Raw genomic sequence first — 19111 nt, 5'->3', positions numbered from 1 at the left:
ATTATAAGACATTTGCCTATTGCGGGCGATATTGCAACCAAAACACGCTTGAATACAATGAGCTAAAAGCCTTATTTGTAATCTAATCGCGAGACCCCCTTCCTAATTAGGAAGTAGCAGGCAGGCTCTGGCATAAGAGACTAGGCCATATAGGACCGAAGGTAATTAAGCATCTACCTTAGGAGGTAGGAGGTGCGAAGCTTCGAGGACCGGCGACGATTGACTGTGAATCCTGTGCTGTTAGTAAGGCTCACGAAATTGTATTAAGAAGAGCACCTACCGACAAGGCAATAAGGCCCTTCTACTAAGTGCATATCAACTTATTTCCAGAGATCGTGGCGTATAATGGTTATAAATGGACGATATATTTCTATAACGAATTTCTGCAAATGAACGAGGTAGAGACCTTTGCCCAAAAGTCGTCGTTAACGTAAGTAATTATACGATATTTGAATAGGGTGAAGCGTCGATATAATTAGAAGATTGTGGTTATCTAAGTTAATGGCGAGACCTCCCTTGGTGGCGACTTCTATAGTTAGATAAACTAAGAAGGAATTATAGTAGAGCAATCGGCCCTATATATAAAGTCTTAGAACGGTTCTACCAAACGTTCTAGGGGGGTAATTATTATTAAGTCTCGTTGCATGCGAATTAAAGCTTAATTACTAGAAGAGCTCTAGCTAAAGATCGTTAGAGCTGTAGCGTATTTAATTAATTAGACACCGAACGCCCAGCTTAGATAGATGACACCTTTTAAGAAGCTTTAGTTAGTACTAGGGCTCTTACTATTAAAGCCAAATATAGCTTATCTACGTGTATACGGCTATAGAGCTTACCCGCTTAAATATAACCTCCCGCGCACTTAAAAACTTAAGCTAAGAGCTTATATTAGATACCTAGTTAGGTACTAGTTAACGAATATCTTTAGGGTCTATATACCCAGCGAAAAGAAGGTAATTTAAATAAGAGATATTATATTTAATAAGCAATTGCTCTATAACGATAATTAGCTAGATCTCGCGAATCTGCTCTAAAAACGCGCTGATTAAATTTTAGAGGTAATTAATATGTTATATATTAACAGAACGCTTTAGGAAGAGCTTAACGAAACGTTAGATAAGGACGACGAGACTTTAGATAAGATTTAAGTAGAAGACGGTGGAAATTAATAGGCAGATTCTAGTGGAAATTAAGACTAAGTAACCGATTAAGACAATAACGTAGCAAGCTTATAAACCTTAAAGAATGATTTCCTACCTGCCCTTCCTACCCCAGACGAGACACTAGAACCTTAGTTAATTCCTACTAAAGAATCCTTAAGCTCCTTAGCTCCCTCTACCTGTTAACGACCGCATTACGAATACGTACCTATAGAGGATAACTCAAAGGATAAAGACGGCGCAGCCGTTAAGGAAGACAATATTATAAAAGGTAAATAATTAAGGAGGCTACCTAAACGATACATAGCTTATTTAACTCACCTTAAGGAGGTAGATAGCTTCAAAGCGCTTTAGGCAGCCTTCCATATAGGCCTAAAATATTATAGGAAAATCCATTATAATAAGCTACTACCTCCGCCTAAGAACTGGAAGGAGCTTATAAGACACTAGTATAGGGAAGATTTCCTTGCTACTACTACAAAAGAGTATACTGACCTAGAAGGTCGTGGAACATTTAAGGTTGTAGATAAGACTCCGTTAGTCAAAACAGTGCCTACTACCTAGAGATTTACCTATAAAACGGATACTAATGGATATCTAACGAAGTTCAAGGTACGACTCTATATAAAAGGCGATCTACAAGAGTTGATTTATAAGGACACCTATGCAGCGACTCTGGCAGCTAAGGTCTTTAGAGCTCTAGCAGCAGTCATCGCAGTATTTAATTTGGACGTTTAGCAGGGCGACGCTGTTAACGCGTTCGCGAACAGCTTAATTAACGAAATAGTCTATATTAAGTGTCCGGATAGATTTACTATTAAGGGCAAATATCTACTACTACGTAGAGCTCTCTACGGACTTTAATAATCGCCGCGTCTCTGGCATAACGACTTAAGTTAGGAACTAACCAAATTGGGGTTAAAGCCTGTTAGTAGAGAGCCATGTTTCTACTATAACAATCGGCTGATTATATTCTTCTATATAGACAATATCTGTGCCGCAAGTACTAAGGGGAACTAGTTAGAGCTTCTGAGCTTTAAGACTGCGCTTATAAAGAAATACGAGATAAAGGACCTAGGAGAACTGTCCTAGTTCCTAGGAATTTGAGTCTTAAGAGATAGGAGTTAGAGGAAGCTGTAGCTCTGTTAAGACTTCTATATTGAGAAAATCGCTAATAACTTTTATTTAACTAATATGCGCTTAGTTAGTACACCTATAAGCACTGACGGGCTCTTACCAAACCCGGAGGAAGCTTTAAATTAAGACACCTACGTCTACTAGAGGATGATTGGATTACTCCTCTACGCGACCTATATTATGAGACCTAATGCAGCTTGGGCTTTAAGCAAGCTATCGAAATTCCTGCGAAACCCCTTACCCCTACACGACGCCGCAGCCCGTTAAGCGATCACCTACTTGTATCAGACGAGGACCCTCGCGATTGAATATTCAGGGCATAATGTAGGGAGTTAAGTCTTCACGGGAGCAAGCGACGCAGCGTTTGGAGACGACTTGATAAGTAGACGTAGTACGGAAGGATATCTGTTTACCCTATTCGGGGGACTAATTGACTAGCGCTCTACTAAGCAGACGTTAGTAACGAAGTTAAGCACTAAGGTAGAGCTTATGGCTCTGTTATATGCAGGCACGGAATTAATCTGGTGGAGTTGCTTCTTTAAAGAAATCGGACTGACCTTAGATGACAGGTAGATGATTAACTGCGATAATCTACAGATGATTCGACTGCTCACAAAAGACGGACCAGAGCTATCTACGAAGCTCCGACACGTCGACATACACCACCACTGGTTACGTTAAGAAGTACGTGACGATCGAATTAGGATTAATTGGACGCCTACTGCCGCAATAGTAGCAGACGGCTTAACGAAAGCTCTGCCAAGGCAGAAGCACGACACATTCGTTCATCAATTGAATTTGGTTGATATCAAGGAAAGGATCTAAATTGAAAAAGGTAAGCAAGGAGGAAGATATGGGGTATATTCGACTCAACACCATGCCAAGACCCGCGATACAGCTTTGACCCGTAGGGGCTCAAAGCTGGGGGGGTGTGTCGATCCAGATCGGGTTTTCTTACCACCGTCTTACTACTGTCTTTGATGCCTAGTNCCCTAGGTCTCACCACCCGTTTCTATTACCTATTTTGACTCAGTTGCCTGGACCTACCTCATGTATAAATAGCTTCTTTTCTTCATAGTTTGAATAGACAGAGTCCTCATTCTTTACTTACTTATCGGTGCACGGACTACCGATTGACAATACCACACACCTAATTTCGCTTTATCTATAGCTAAATTAATATAAAGAGCTAGTAAAAAGCGGTATAGTATATAGCTACGGCTTAAGCTACGGCCTACATTAATTCGGAGCTTGGAGCTTAATTTTAAAGCTATTTTAAACTTCTCTCCCTTACTAAAAGTCGTAATATCTGTTCTAGATCGTGGTATTGTAAAACTTTTTTCTCTTATTAATATAAGCTCCAAACGCCCTACTTCTGCCTCTATAGGTAGTCCCTCTAGTCGCCCACCTACTTAGCGATTTTAATTGTCACTAGTACTGCCTCCCTTAGCGATTGGTTGTCTTGCGAAAGAGAAAACCCCAAAAAAATTCAGCAAAGCGCCACTAACCCACGACCAGCCTGCCAGCGCCCTCTCCAATCACTACTTCCCCTCCATCACCCCCTCCTGCCGCAAGCCCCTCGAATCTAACAGGATCCCCTGTCCACCCCTCCCCCCAAGCATCACCGCAATCTCCCCAGGATGCACCAGATTCACCAGCACCATAACCCCCAACATCAGCACGGCATCGAAGACATATAGAAAGACCTCGTTTCGCAGCAAGAAGCCGCCGTTGCCCATGATGTACTCGACGACGCGAAAGACGGAGCGCAGCAGGACGAGCGCGGAGGCGGCGTAGAGCGTGCGGAGGTGCTTGCGCCAGGGCAGCCGCGAGCCCGCGAGCGACGGGTTGAGCGCCAGGGCGGCGGAGTAGCGCCGGTGGAAGAGTATCCCGACGGCTAGGAAGAGGCTGAAAAGGAGGAGTTGCACGAAGAGTCCGGCCAGAATCGTGTCCTGACCAATTTTCACGCTCTTGCCGCCGCCGGACATGNTGCCGCCGCCTAGGAGGGGAGTTAGCTGCTTTGAGGGAAAGGCCGGGTTGTAGAGATACGAGATGATAGCATGAGGGCTTGTGGGTGGCTTCGATGTTGCTAAGGTTGGGTGACTGTCTCTTTCTGGGCCCATTGAAGGAAGTAGTCCAGAGGACTTCAGGTTCGTATGGGGACTTCTGGCTGGCTCGAGCTTCTGTGATTCGGAGGGAAAGGTACGTTACCTGCGCTTTGGAGGAGGAAAGAGAAGATATCGCCCGCCACGAAGATCTTGGTCAAATATCTTTTTTTTACCACGGAATACTTCTCGCCGCCAACGAGCAAGATGATCCGTCCGAGCGTCATGTATATTGTTGCGGCGAAAAGAGCGGGGGCGACGAGGAGCAGGATCGACTGCTGGATGAAGGCTCCTAGATTCCATTGATCTTGGGACGACTGCGCTCGGCCAGCATACCCTACGATCTCGACTGCAAACCACAGATGCGTGTCAGCATGTTGTATCCTGAACGTGAAGGGTTGGTTATTTGGTGAGGTAGGAAGCTTACAGATACCGCCGATAATAAACGGGATGAGAAATCGGGCTCGCGAACGAACTGCCTGAACGATGTGTATGATCGTGGTGATTGCGAAAAGGGCAATGAATATAATAGCTGCCACCAGGCTGGGATGATAGCGGTAGAGAACGAAGGCATTGGGATCGTCGAGGCTTGGATGCGTTTTCGCCATGGCAAAGTAAGAAAATTGACAAGAAAAATTAAGAAGAAAAACTGAGGCCGGGTGTGTGGAGAATCCGAGCAGAGCAACAGTAAGCGATGAGGATAGTATCAATTAAAGATAAAATAATTTCTGAAAGTCTTCAAGGGGTTATATACAGCAACCTAAGGCCAGTGCCCCCAGAACCGCCTGAAAACAAAGGCGACGACGACTCTCTTCGCTACTGCAGAAATTATCGTACACAAGCTAAACTAATTGGATGCAAGGTCTATTCAGACAGCCTGCCATAATACAGTCGTGATAAATCCGCAAGAATTACTGTTTGGAGCGTCCGTGGACCGGCAAGTTGCAGAAGACCCTAACGCCGAGTGGGTCAAAACGTCCAATAACAGAAGGCTCTGTACGAAAAAACCTTAACAAGGTATAGCAGCCTTGTAAGTGACCGGACCAAACTTCATCCCGATCCACAATCGATAACTATAGCGAGGCTGTGCACCTATCGTCTCGAAAATGCCCCTTTACGCGCACCTTTCTATCAGACCCGCCTTCAGTCTCTGCACTTCCTTCCTGCACTGTCCCCACTCCTACTAGTCTTGCTATTCATTAGCTACAGCTCGCCTCAATGCCCTCACGTAAGGCTCATCGCAAAACAAGACGAGGGTGCGTCTCCTGTAAGAAACGGCGCATCAAGGTACGCAATCTCCAGTGGCATTGCTTCCATTACCCTTCCCTGTCTTAGTGTACGAGAGCGACATGCCTCAACCCGCCATCTGCAGTCTTTAACACTTCAGCCGAGGGTCCTCTGTGAGAGGTTACGTTGAATGTCTGCCTTGCCGCATGATGCCTAAGACGCGGCTGACCCCTGGATCTGATAGTGTGATGAACAACAGCCAAGCTGCAATAACTGCAATAAGAAATCAATCCCGTGCAGTTTTCTTATGATAGTTCCCTCATCTCGTCTCTCTCCTCTATCAACTCCCCTCCCATCTCTATCTGCTGGCATTAAGCCCCCTTTTCGCGTGCATGTCTTCCATCAAAGCTCCTCAACAGTACCTCCACCAAAACTGCCGCCGCTACTACTTAATTTTGAAGATTGCCTCAAAGGTGCCGCAGAATCCGTCAAGGTCAGAGGCCGGGAATTGCTACATCACTATATCACCACTACGAGCATCACTCTTGCAACCGATCAACCGGCCCAGATAGTATGGCAAAGGACTATTCCTCAATTGGCAGCCTCGCACAGATTCCTCGTCCACGGCATCCTAGCCATCACCTTACTTCACCTGGCTCGACTGCGTGGAGATGCGGAGGGCAAAGAAACTCTCATCGCTACAGCAGCCAGCCAGTTCAACATTGCACTTTCGCTTTTCCGACATGTCATAACAAACGTTACGGCTGAGAACTGCGAGGCTCTTTTCGCATTTTCGGCTCTTGTATGCGTCTTCATTTTCAACACAAGCCACGAAGAATGCCAAGCCGTGTTAACACCCAAAAGGAACACAGAGTGTGCAGGCCGGAAGACTCAAACCGCCGAAATGACACGGATAGCAATTGGCATGTTCCGCACCCTACGCGGGTCGCTGGTAATCCTATTCCCAGGCTGGGACTGGATCAGTCGAAGCCCACTATCGCCACTCTGCACGCGCAAGTGGTGGCCAAAGCCGCCAATACCCGTAGACGCCGAGGCGGTGCTCGAAGACCACCGGCTCGCAGCGCTGGAGCGGCTGTGGATGCAGCCGGGGAAGGACTACGAGTACGCGTTCCAGGTGCTGACGTCGGCGCTCACACAGCTGCGGTACACGTTCGCGCTCGTCTCGCAGTTGACAAGGAACCCGAGCAGCCTCGATCCGAACTACAGGAATGTCTACGACCAGTGTGATAATGGCAAGCTGATCGACCGCGGCGCGATCTTCACTTGGCCCACCAGTGTGCCTGAGGAGTTTATCGCACTGATCGAGAACCAGCGCCCGGAGGCTCTTGCCATTTTGGCGCACTACGCGATTCTGCCTGGGAGGATCCGTGGCGTCTGGTGGATAGAAGGTTGGGGCGTGACTTTGGTTACTACTGCGGCTCTTGTGTTAGGGGAGGAGCGGAAGAGCTGGATCGAGTGGCCTGTTCGTGTAGTTGGTTTAGAATGGGAGAACATCCTAGGCTAATCCTCATTGGAGGATCAAGAGTCTATCCACAGAGTATTTCAGTGGGGTGTCTTGAGTGTGATACTCTTCACATTCCACAACCACCTGACAGTGCTGCTTGTAACAGCTGAGTTGTTACTTGGATGCAGCGTTGTGGCTGGCAGGGGCTGGGAGTGACTCCAGTACGTCAACCATAGTCTCGCATCCCAGCCATCACCCTTCGAAGTTCTCCGTCGTCGTCTAAGACTTTACGGTGTATACACTATGTCGTGGTCCATGATCTCGGCCATAAGCCTTCGAAGTTCTCCGTCGTCGTCTAAGACTTTACGGTGTATACACTATGTCGTGGTCCATGATCTCGGCCATAAGCCTTCGAAGTTCTCCGTCGTCGTCTAAGACTTTACGGTGTATACACTATGTCGTGGTCCATGCGAGCCTGCTGTTGGTTGCGCCACGTCTAGAATTTTGAGTAGGGATTTAGGTCCGAGTAGAACATTATCAGCTCATGGTGCCGAATATCGTTGTCGAGGCCTATTCGGACATCAGGGAGGGATTGAATATAGATTGAACATAGATTTAAAGGGCGGTACAATGCTAGCGAATTAGTTATAACTAGCTGGCTAAGGTGATTTGAGACATCGTAATGCAGGTAGAAGTGAGGAATCCGGAAATTGGGCGCCCTATCGTTTTCGAAGGAGAATTTCCAGAGCTGTAGTTGTCGACCTGAATCGGATTTCTTTGCCACCTTGACTCGGTCATTGACCCCTTGACTCGGTCACCAACCCCTTGACTCGGTCACCGACTCAGTCACCCTTATGTATATATAGAGGCCCTAGGGCCACCTTCAATAGGGGGGTTTCGATGAGCTGACGGAAGGCATCTGACGGAAGGCAAAGCTAATTTTTAGTGCTTACACATACATTTAGCGCGACCTTCCGGCAATTGGTCAAGTAGGGGTTTCTATAGAGAGCAATCCTTGCCTCTCACCAACTCGACGGTTCGATCAACTTGGCGCGCGAGATCAAAAGACATAGTGGCAAGGATTAACTGTGCGAAATTTGGAGTCGCTGGCTGCTGTTAATAAAATAGGGGGCTGGCTTAAAGTTCTGATGAAAATATTCATTAAAACTTTTGATATTTGCCAAGAATCGAATCTGACGGAAGGTCCTACTAACTACATACTGCTAGCACGCGAAGATCGCCTCGATTCGAGTTGCATTACCTTCCGTCAGATACCTTCCGTCAGTTTATCGAAACCCCCCTAATAGACAGACTTCTCATTCTTGATCTGCGCACGGACTTCTGATTGACAGTAGTCCACAATCCACTTGAAAAAGTGATCTTAGACATTTGCATATTATACAACTTCTTCCCCTTCCTTTGGATCTCTTCTCCGATAATATTGATCACAACTCTGTAACCTATCATTCCCTTAAAAGGCCTCTTTTTGTAGCTATGGATACGGAATTTCCTCCTTACAAAGGCTTATTGACAACATCAAGCGAATTCCTCTCCATTCTAGCACGAAATTTATCAGCTAGCCGTTTCTTCAATTCCTTGTTGTTTAAATCCGTCTGAACTACGCACCTAACATTATCATCCACTATTTTCAAAACTATCAAGAAGCTCTTGCCACGCGAATTTTGAAATAGAAGGCACGTAAAGCTACGATCCTGGACCTTCCCTCGCTCTCATTTGTTCGACACGAGTGTTGTCCGCAAATTAGCATTGACTTCAGGCCATTTGCTGCCTAGTTCGTTGCTAAGGTTTGCCCCCATGATTTAAACCCGGCGTTGCGCCACTGAAAGTCTTCGATAGTGAGTTTATGGGTGTATACACGGCTCCTAAGGTTCGAAATAAGTTGGGACTTATACCGCCAAAGCAAGCTATATAAGATTGGCGGCATCTTTATATTAAAACCAAGAAGGCTTAAGAGCACTGTTACCTTAAAGTGCTATAGGAGAATACTTGTTTTATTTTATAACTTATATTAGGCTGTGTAGCAGCCAACGGGCCATAGTTAGGTAAGGCGGCGGTTAAGGGCGAAAGAGCAGCCTTACAAAATATAACTAAGGCTTAGCCTCTTTGTCAATTAATAGGTAAAGGCGTTAAACCACTTAGGTGTACACCCTCCTGCTAGGTACACGCCCTCCTTTTAGCTTTTTATGCCGTTTATTAACGCAAAGTTATTCCCTTATCTTATTTCTGGATGTACACCCTCCTTCTATAAGCCTGCTAAGCACTGTCCTTAACATTCCTTTCAAACAAGCCTTATCTATTAGTGGCATGGTAGAAAGCACCTTAGCTCTAACAACCGCCTCCATAGAGATGCTTAAGGTTGAGTATTGTAATATAGGTAATGTTAACAATTGCAGACCCCACTTAATACTAGGACAGTGTTAGGACGCGAAGAGACTTCGGGGAAGATTCGAAGGAATAGTATAAATTCTATCTAAATCTAAGGGTATAGCTCTTGCTAAGAACGAGACGTTGCGTAAAGAAGAGAAAGGAGTAACGGGAGAATCATATAATTAAATAGTCAGGGGTCCTGGTGGTCGATGCGTGCGCACGTGCGCACGCGGTCTTCGACGGACTTCGGTCAAATTCGATTGATCTGACAGAACTTGGCAGAAGTCGATTAAGCTGGCAGAATTCGGCAGAATTTGGTCAAGGCGTCGGAATTCATCTGTCGAGTGTTTCACCGAGACATTTCTACTGTAACTGCTAATCCCGTTACAGACAGCCCTAATTAATACACAGAGTACCGGACATTGGAAGTCTTCAGCTTCGCTAGTCGTAATGGAAAAATTGGTCGTGGCAAATTGTTCTACTACAGTACAGAAAAGCTTACATTCGTGAAAAGGCTGCTTCCTTTCTACTAAAACATGGGACCATAAGAGACGGTGTACCTTTCCGTAGGCCAAAATCCCCATTCTTCCTCCATTTCCTCCAATTCATCCGCTATCATTCGACTACTCGCTTCGGGCTTATAATCTGCCCCATTGTCTATGAGTAGCTGCACCACGTCCTCATGGTCTCGTGTGCTAGCAGCCCGGACAGCGCATTTATATTTACCGCCTTGCGCATTCACATCTGCTCCTCTCTCGAGAAGCAGTTGTACAATTTCCTTATTCCCATGATATGACGCAGCCTGGAGAGTGTTACCATATTTACCGCCTTGCTTGTTAACATCCGCTCCCTTGTCCAGCAGCAGTCGCACTATCTTCTCCCGCCCGTCTTGGGAAGCCAGTGTGAGTGCGGTGCAGTTATTGTCATCCTGCACATTAACATCGGCTCCTTTATTTAACAGGAGCGCTACGGTCTTCTCATGACCTTTGTCACAAGCAGCGTGCAGAGCGGTACCATACTGGCCACCTTTGATGTCGACATCTGCACCTTTGTCTAACAACAGCTGCACTATCTCCTCATATCCGTGTGCTGAAGCAGCCTGGAGAGCGTTGCCATATGTGCAGCTCGGTGCTCCGTAAACGCTGCCATCCTCTTCTACCCTTATTACACGATTGTCGTTAAATCGCGAAGAACGTTTAGATCGACCGGCTTTTGCGTTGACGTTTGCCCCTTTATCCACCAGCATTTGTGATATATCTATATTACCTCCCTCAACAGCGGCGTAGAGAGCAGTGCCATATACTCCACCTCGTTCGTTAACATCTGCTCCTTTGTCTAATAGCAGCCGGACTACTTTCTCGTAACCGCCAGAACACGCAGCTTGAAGAGCATTTCGATATAGCGCTCCCCATGAGTTAGGATCCACTCCGTGATCTAGTAGCAGCTGTACAATATTATCATGACCTTGCAAAGAAGCTAGATAGAGAGCGCTGCCATATTTTCCTCTTGGGTAACCACTCCGCGCTCCTCTACTTAGCAATAACTGCACCATTTCCTCGTCACCTCGCTCAGAAGCAACTTCAATCAGGTTGCCGTCGTCGTTACCCCCTCCATTCACATCCGCTCCCCTATCTAGAAGTAGGTGCGTCACAGCCGCGTTACGCTCTACGTATGCAGCGTGAAGAGCACTGCCATATTTTCCACCTTTAGCGTTAATGTCCGCCCCACCGCCAAGCAGTAGCCGGACTATTCGCTCATAACCACGGTAAGAAGCTGCCTGAAGAGCATTGCCGTACGGTGAGGCACGTTTGTTGGCGTCTGCGCCTGCGTCTAGAAGCAACTCTACCACCTTCTCATGTCCTTCCAATGAAGCAGCATAGAGAGCATTGCCATATTCACTACCATCTTCTCTCCATCTCCCCCATTTGTCTCTCATCAGCAGTGGTATTACTTTCTCGTGGCCTTCAGAATAAGCTTCTTGAAACGCATTGCCCATTTCTCCCCCCCATGCGTTTATGTTTGCGCCTCTACGTAATAGCAGATCTACCACTTCCACATGGCCTCTAGAAGACGCAGCATAGAGGGCATTTCCATATTTGCCGCTCTTTGCGTTAACGTTGGCCCCTTTGTCTAGCAGTAGACGCGCCACCCCGTTATGGCCTCTTAATGAAGCGATACAAAGAGTGTTTCCATAGTTACCGCTCTCCGCATTTATGTCAGCGCCTTGGTCTAATAACATCTGTACTACTTCCACATGACCTCTGACACAGGCTGCGTGAAGAGCGGTGCCATATTTGCCACCCTTTGCGTTGACATCTGCAGTATCATCCCTCAGGAGCGACTTCAGCGTATGCGCGAGACCTGCCAAGGATGCATAGTACAACGGCGTCGCCACATTATCTAAATCCGAAGTCCGATCGGCGTTATAAAGCCTATCCCAAGCAACGTAGGCTTGCCTCTGTTGAAGAAAGAATTTCATTATGGCATCCTGAATGCCTGTCTCTTCCTCAGCGGGCTTTGCATGGTCCATCTAGTATTGGGCAGAGTACTGTGCTAGCGGGAACTCTGTCTTGAGTTTCCAGATTGTGCCCTGTTCAGAATCGAGATACAGCTGAGAGAGATATGCCAAGCAGATTCTTGCAATACATGCTTTGGCCAAGACTTCGTTCAGACTGGTTTTGAAAGATGCTTCTACTCTCGTCGATGTAATATACTCCTTGACCGAAAAGTGCGCAAAATGAAGTTCTAACTCGGGCACATCACCAACAATTCTCGTGTCCTTACCGGGAGCGAGTACCACCAAGCTCGGGCAAAATTGTTGAACCCCCAGCGGATCAAACATCCTATCGTCCGGATCAAACGGCGGGTCGTCATCAACACGGACTGCTATTGCATCGACCACCTCCTTAAGTAGCAGCGGCCGGTCAGAGAACGCCAGGAGCTGAAGGATCTTTGTAGCGTTCAGGCGGTAGCCGCACGGGATATTTTCTAGGATCCGGTCGTAAGTTCCGTCAAGCGAAGTTGGGAGGGATGATAGCGCGGTTCGGAGGGAGCGAATGTCGCAAGAAGAAGACTCCAAATTATCAAACTGGCATTTTACCCATTGGAACCTGCTTACTCTTAGTTTTGATCTTTGGAGTGAGGTCTAGCAGGAACAAAGGGTTTGAAGCGTACATTCCGTTGGATTTTGCCATAATGCTCGTCTCGATCTCTAACTGAACATCTGCGTGCCCTTGCAATTTCTTGAAATCACTGTCTTCTCTGATTCTTGTGCGAACATAGGCGCGGATGTCGTCAGCGATCATGCTATCTTGAATTGCTACTACGTCTTTGTCATGATTCCATTCTTTTAATTTTGATTCAAATGGCTGCTCTAGCCTACTAGTGACGATAAGATGGACATTTCTTTGCTCGGAGCTTACGAGATCTATCATCCACGACAGCAAATCTTTTCTTTCAGAGTGCTTGAGGCACTCGTCAAGAGCATCTAGAGCTATCCACACTTGTCCGGCCTGCTGTATCATGTCCGAGAGCGTCTTACGCAGTGCTTTTGGGGCGGGCTCTTGATGTCCTTCGCCAGAAGCGAAAAAGAGTGAATCCAAAAGGCTCTGAGTTTCTTCGCGCTTATAGTAAAGCTGACTGGTGAGTGAGCGGATCATCTTATCAACTTTCTGTTTCTTCTGTTTCTCTGGATCATTGAAATCGAAGAAAAAGTAGAGTAAAGGCTGGGTGGATGAACCCTGGTCGAGATCCTCTATAATGGTGGAGCTAAGGACCGTTTTGCCACACCCAGGGATACCATGAAGCCAGAAAAAGGAATTCTTCTTCGTTTTCCATTTCACGAAGTCATCACGGAGCAAGAACCAACGACCCGAGTCTTTATGGCGTCGCCCCAGGGCTTCATTGTAATGAGACGAAGGGTCTGGAGCCAGTAGCCAGTCGTCGATTTCTTTTTTCCGCTTCCATGTTTTGAAAGTAATATTTGTATCGCGAGAATAGCTTAGAGTCTCGTTTACAAGTTCCCCAACTTTAACTCAGAGTTAACAAGACAGTCCTAACAGACAGTTAGATTAACTAACCGGAAGCCAGAACGTCAACAACCTTCCTCTCAGCCTCAACCTTGTTTGGAATAATGCGATCAAGAAGATCTTTTGCATATGCAGCTGCTACCATCGCCGCGTACCCTTGCCATTCTTTGTTCTTATGAGAGTCTGAGTAGTCGCAGATACCGCGAATAACCAGGCAAGGGAAATGGTTCATAAGTCCTGCCGCCTCCATTTCGAAACACAGCACGTTCTTTTCATTTGCAAGCTTATCACGAATTATTGCGTCTTTCATCAACTGATTTCCTGAGGCTATCAACCCATAGTGTATGGTAGAGTTAAGCTGGAACTTGCCCCGTTCCTTGCGGGCTATTAACTTCGACGGATCCTCGCCGCAGAGTTCCACGCAGCTCGCTTCGCTGTCTGGAGGGTGAACGACTTCGGATTTATACAATCGATCGGTCCCTGGCGGCGGGTGAGCGTACTTCTCCTTTAGCCGTTCATTATCCTCAAGGCGGTGGTTGACAGCCTGTTCCAACTGATGCCCTTTGCGCTCATACTGGGCCTTGAGCCCCGCCACTGACGCCCGGACGACGTTGGGCGACTGGTTTAGATACCGTGTCTCGCGGAAAGTCTGTTCTTGGATTGTTTTCCCAAAGTCATACTGGAACACGCCGCCTTGCCCGTTGCCCGGCAAGCTGACCACGATGTCTCCCAAACGGATATCGTTCTTTGCGTTGGGCGCTCCGCCGCCGATGCCTACCATTAAGCCGATTCGGATGTTTCGAAAGGTATGTAGCATGTCTCTAGCCACGCATGCTGCGCTATCGATCCCGTACGCCCCTTCGGGTAGGACGGCAATGACGACATTGTGTTTTCCAATTCTCCCAAGCGTGTAATCATTGTTGTCGTGAGGAGACACGAACTCAGGGGGATCGTGTGGTTCGTCGAGGAATTCCTGTGCAGCAACATACTCTGTATTTATCGCGCAGATCCAACCAATGGTGTAGACGTTTGGGTCGGACATATTGGACACTTACAGAGTATTCTCGGTTCGGAATGTCCAGAAAGGCTTGAAAATCAAAATGTTAACCTCGCAGCACGATTATATTGCGATTGAAGTCGGAGTACTTGTCACTGCAGTTGGCACATGCTTGCTGTTTAACGGAGACAAATCATGGAGAAATAGACTGCGAGCGCTGCTGGAGATGCGGGGTATTGTCTTCAGCCAGCCATCGCCTAAACTGGGATTGCCAATAAATGAAGGACATCAGCACGATCCCACATGCTGACAAGCCGAACCAGCTAACGTAGCTTATGGGCTTTTGACGGTTGGGGGGGTTTTGACGGTTTTGAACATCAAAACTAATGCCTCAAAATGCTCAATTGCAGGCATTTTCTTAACAAAAGGTATCACGCAGCATTTTCTAAGGTATATACACTGTCACACAACTGCGGATTCTGCAGGGGGTAGTAGTCGCTGCTGTTAAGTATGCGCGACTTTGTGAGATTTATGTTTGCCGTTAAGTCGCCTGCGCAATGTATTTGGGTCAACACCGTGAGACTTTACAGCATCTTTCCGGCTTTTATAGAGGCCATTCTTAAAGCTAGTAATTGCTAACTTAATCCTCTGGTCCTCATTAGGTTCGCGACTCCAGCGGGGCATAGTGGCGTTAATGGTAAATTTCTTAAATATGGATCACGCATTGAGGAATTCAATGTTTTGATTCTTGAAGCGGCAGTATAGGTCGCTAAGCTTAAACAGGCAAGCGGTAGTAAAACCGTCAAACCCCCCAACCGTCAAAAGCCCATAAGCTACGTTAGCCCACCCTTTTCGGATGCAGACCCCCCGCCCTCCTACACTGCCGTACTGACCAACGATTAACGAGCAAGTTCTGGGACTGAGCAAGCCTCTAACCGCATAACCCCTATATATGACACTCTCTAAGCGTACCGCCGAAAAACCAACGCCTAATATTTCCTATAGCAGCGCGGTCAACGCTGACTCCTCCACCCTTGGCCTGCATGCGCCATCAACGATATGACACCAAGAACAAGCAAGCACCTTTCAATGAATTTGAGCAACACGGATGTTTAGGCTAATCGTGCCCCTGCTTGAAGTTTTCGCTTTAATGGCACTCGGCGCAGCTGAGTGCCCGACAGCTTAGCGAGAAACATCACGAGAAATAACGCTGGACTCTGCCAGCTGAGAGGCGGCTACTGCCAGACTGACTGTTCGCGAGGAGGATCTAAGGCATCAGGGATTGATGGAGCAGTCATATTCATGCTAACCGGCAAAGCAACAGCATCCTAGGTGATGCGGGTCTATGCAAGCGCTGCCGCTGCTAATCCCATTGTGTTTGGTGGTGTAGGAGGTAAGTAGACCTGCGAATATTAACATATGAGGCTGCTAATAATCCAGTCGTATTTGATGGTATACACCATCTCGTCAATTCCGGTGGTTAGCGTCTTACTAGTGACGCCTCTTGGGCGGAAATCCTCATATAGATTAGTATGAGTTTCCCCGTCTTAGCAGCGAGCTTCGAAAGGCCTTAATAATAAAAATTTATATAGCATTTTAAAACCAATGAGGGAGGCATGGCGTTGATCGAAGGTAGAGTGTCCCGGAGGGGGGGTACAGAAATCGTTAAAATTGACGATATTGTACGCGATGACTTGCAAGATCTAATTTAAGGTTTAGTAAACTGGTCAAGAATTTTAACCGGTTAGCCTTTTCTCATTGGTTTAACCTAACCGCTGACATTACACGAGTCCTTCTTTTCTTATAATCGGTGCACGGACTACCGATCGACAATAGGAAGTTTGATAAATAAGCCTAAGTTGGCCATAGAGTACGGCTCAGTTACCATTTCAGTGCTTGCAAGTATTTTCTCACAATGTCCAAATTCGGCAGGAGAGTACGAAAGTAGTCCGCGTGTGTTTGGGAGATAGGAGGCCGAAAACATCCTCTTCGGTGTCAAACTCCACGCAAATATGGAATGGTCATGTGACTTTTTAATTATCTCCAGCTGCAGCCGCTCAAAGGCCTTTTCTCCTCTATAGAGCATTGGCATATTTACTCTGAACAGCCCCATCAAGCAATATGCTTTGTCCTCTGACCAGGTTGTTTCTCTCTGAGCTGCCCAGGACATTCCCTGTGCAATATTGGCCCCGTCTACCCGGCCAGTTTTGCACAGGATACGGGGGCTGATGCCGATAATTTTCGCTATTTCATCCGGCAAACTCGTCCTCGTCCCTATCTCGGCCGAATTTGATGCAGGGAACTCAACCGTCGAAGGAGCAATTAGTTCCTGAAGCGTCCAGCCGCGCGTGAACTGTTGGCAACTTGCGAATACAGCGTAGCACGTCGCCGCGCCCTGGTACCACCGGAACATGCTATTAATGGCTTCAGATAGCTCGGTGCTGCTGTTCTTTGTTGATGCAGCAGGTGTCAATCCAGACATACTCGAAGCCATCAGAACGTGCCTTGGCGCAACATCCCATGATTTTACCATATCTGGCCCCCTTAGGCGGCTTCCCCATCCGGCGCTGCTTTTTAAGATCGTCGAAGGTTATCTCTGCGCCCCAGGTATGCGAAGAATTGCATAGTGGGGTATGTTAGCATCTGTGAATTGATACAGTGCGAGCTTGGAGGTGTGCAAGAGCCACATTATTAAATTTTTTTGCTTTGAAGAACGAGCTTTGTGTTGGTTGGGCATCTTAGGTAGAACACACGTGAAAGTTGACGTAAGGCTGAGTCTGCAGTAGAACGCATTGACGCGAGTTCCCCCCCTCCCCCTCTGTGGAAGACTATTTATTGGCTGAACCATTTCTAGCGATCACGCGTCCGGATGTTGACATACAGTAAAGAGAAGGGAGAATAAGAGGAAAACGTGGGACTCATTTACTCTTTTCAATCCTAATGGGACTCTAAATATGCCCTTGAGGGCGTTTAGAACATTGGACATGCAATGGCAATAGCTAAATAACCCATCACTCGGAACAACGCTATTAGTGCTGTATATAGCCGGGTTACAGCCATGTATTTGGTTCGGTTAGCCTCTTTGAAGGCCCGTAGGAACTTGTATAAAGTACATGTTACTAAATGAAAAGCCTCTCAAGGAGACAAACAGTTAAAGATGATGTGAGACTCTCTTTAATTTTGCACGGACGTTTAACTCACGAGAAAGAAAACGAATAGAAGAGAATTCATAATCTTTAGAAGAAAATATTCCCCGGAGGTTACGGCCTCCTCCGCCAAGAACTGAAAATCATGACTGCAGCCACGACTGTAAGGCCAACGACCAAATACGGGCCTAATTTTCTATCAGAGGTCTCGACAACCGTTATAAGTTCAATTGACTTCTGCTCTTCAGCGTCGCCAAGATACTCTAGGATAAGCGGATCTTTAGAGTAGCTAAGATCTAGTTTCATGCCTTGGCTATAAAGCGGTGTACCTTGATCAAGAGGAAGAGCAATATTAAGGCTTTCTGGCGGTCCCAGTGGAGGAAGCTTGTACGTTGGCGGAAGATATTCTCTTAGGCTTGGGGAGGGTAAAGACCGAAGTAAGAGACAGCACCACATCTCCAAGATATTCAGGAGTAGGTCAGGTCGGTCCATGCCTGGCTTGGTAGAACTGCTGGGTAATTTGGCAAGAACACAAAAGGAGTCGTAGGAACTTCGTTGCAAAGCATAGTAATGGAGGGACTTGTTGTCGCGGCGGTACCTGAAATTCAAGTGTTCCTTTCTAATCCGGGAAGAGATGTTCGAGGCTTGACCGACATAAACTCTTACACTATATTTTGGCCCCTGGTTAGTTCTCAAGGGGACTGAGGATTTTCAAAAATACGGGCCAGATGACAGCGGTTTTTCGTACAGTGTGTCAAGGCCGACGATGGCGTGTAGATACACCCCTCGACCCTGGTAATTTGTATCACCTCCGATGGATTTAATCCTGCTCCCCGTCAGCGCCTAAGTATCAGTCATGAGGTTACTTCACCACTAACGAGTCTATCGAGGAAAGATTTCCGGTTTTTAAGAAGTTCATCGTTCCAGGCCGAAGACAATTGAAGATGACATTTTCAATCTGTTCGGGGTTCCTGCGGAGGTAATTGCCATACCTCGCATGGTGGCGAGAATCTTTCGACTGGATTGCAGAAAAAAGGTAGGATAAGACCTTCTTTGCGTCTTCGGACATAATGAAAAATTGGATAAAATATCACTGAAAAGCTATGAAATTCATGCATATGAGCTTCAGTCAGACCGCCTTTCTAGCGGATGTCACTCGATTATATAAGCAGCGTTTTGGGTTGTTCAACAGCTAGTCAGCCCGTCTCTATGAGAGAAGACCGATCCATCGAGTTGAAGCAATAGATGCTTTCAAGTCATCAATATCGTGCCGCATTGCGAGAACAGCTTTCTTTGCTCATTTAGACGAAAGCCTGCACCTCCCCATGCACCTCCTCACGCTGTCCAATTCATTGATATGCCTAGGACCCCAGCACACCCAACCGGTTGTGATCGGAGCCCGTCATGATGATATGATATTATCTTAACCTTTCGAACTGCAGCTAAATAAACCCGCAC

General features: G+C 46.8%; 6 protein-coding genes across 6 annotated transcripts; 1 reads left to right on the top strand and 5 right to left on the bottom strand.

Moving 5' to 3' along the window:
- Positions 1 to 3532: 3532 nt before the first annotated feature.
- K441DRAFT_671349 (RTA1-domain-containing protein) lies at positions 3533 to 5174 on the bottom strand. The gene is made up of 3 exons (XM_067650415.1): positions 4830 to 5174; positions 4509 to 4751; positions 3533 to 4296 (listed from the first exon to the last, which is right to left on the bottom strand). Exons 1-3 carry the CDS (start codon positions 5008 to 5010, stop codon positions 3839 to 3841), a joined length of 882 nt encoding a protein of 293 aa, XP_067496560.1. The 5' UTR covers positions 5011 to 5174; the 3' UTR covers positions 3533 to 3838.
- Positions 5175 to 5936: 762 nt separating this feature from the next.
- K441DRAFT_596210 (uncharacterized protein) lies at positions 5937 to 7154 on the top strand (the record flags this gene model as incomplete). The annotated part of the gene is made up of 1 exon (XM_067645026.1): positions 5937 to 7154. One exon carries the CDS (start codon positions 5937 to 5939, stop codon positions 7152 to 7154), a length of 1218 nt encoding a protein of 405 aa, XP_067496559.1.
- A 3121-nt stretch (positions 7155 to 10275) lies between these two features.
- On the bottom strand, positions 10276 to 11730 carry K441DRAFT_461175 (ankyrin; the record flags this gene model as incomplete). The annotated part of the gene is made up of 2 exons (XM_067641776.1): positions 10276 to 10356; positions 11434 to 11730. Coding segments are annotated over 2 exons (378 nt in total), but the record flags the coding sequence as incomplete, so codon positions are not given.
- K441DRAFT_649174 (purine and uridine phosphorylase) lies at positions 11530 to 14724 on the bottom strand. The gene is made up of 3 exons (XM_067646928.1): positions 13562 to 14724; positions 12657 to 13509; positions 11530 to 12592 (listed from the first exon to the last, which is right to left on the bottom strand). Exons 1-3 carry the CDS (start codon positions 14550 to 14552, stop codon positions 12013 to 12015), a joined length of 2424 nt encoding a protein of 807 aa, XP_067496557.1. The 5' UTR covers positions 14553 to 14724; the 3' UTR covers positions 11530 to 12012.
- Positions 14725 to 15868: 1144 nt separating this feature from the next.
- Positions 15869 to 17356, bottom strand: K441DRAFT_744120 (uncharacterized protein). Its single transcript, XM_067654417.1, has one exon. It carries the CDS (start codon positions 17038 to 17040, stop codon positions 16327 to 16329), a length of 714 nt encoding a protein of 237 aa, XP_067496556.1. The 5' UTR covers positions 17041 to 17356; the 3' UTR covers positions 15869 to 16326.
- Positions 17357 to 17539: 183 nt separating this feature from the next.
- On the bottom strand, positions 17540 to 18824 carry K441DRAFT_671345 (uncharacterized protein). The gene is made up of 3 exons (XM_067650414.1): positions 18532 to 18824; positions 18402 to 18479; positions 17540 to 18320 (listed from the first exon to the last, which is right to left on the bottom strand). The coding sequence occupies exons 1-3, from the start codon at positions 18720 to 18722 to the stop codon at positions 17768 to 17770; spliced, it is 822 nt and encodes a 273-aa protein (XP_067496555.1). The 5' UTR covers positions 18723 to 18824; the 3' UTR covers positions 17540 to 17767.
- Positions 18825 to 19111: the final 287 nt, after the last annotated feature.

Source organism: Cenococcum geophilum, assembly GCF_001692895.1.
Source record: "Cenococcum geophilum 1.58 unplaced genomic scaffold K441scaffold_97, whole genome shotgun sequence".
NCBI classification, from domain to species: Eukaryota; Fungi; Ascomycota; class Dothideomycetes; order Gloniales; family Gloniaceae; genus Cenococcum; species Cenococcum geophilum.
Note: the sequence above shows the minus strand (reverse complement) of the source record. Positions and strands in the feature narration are given on the sequence as shown.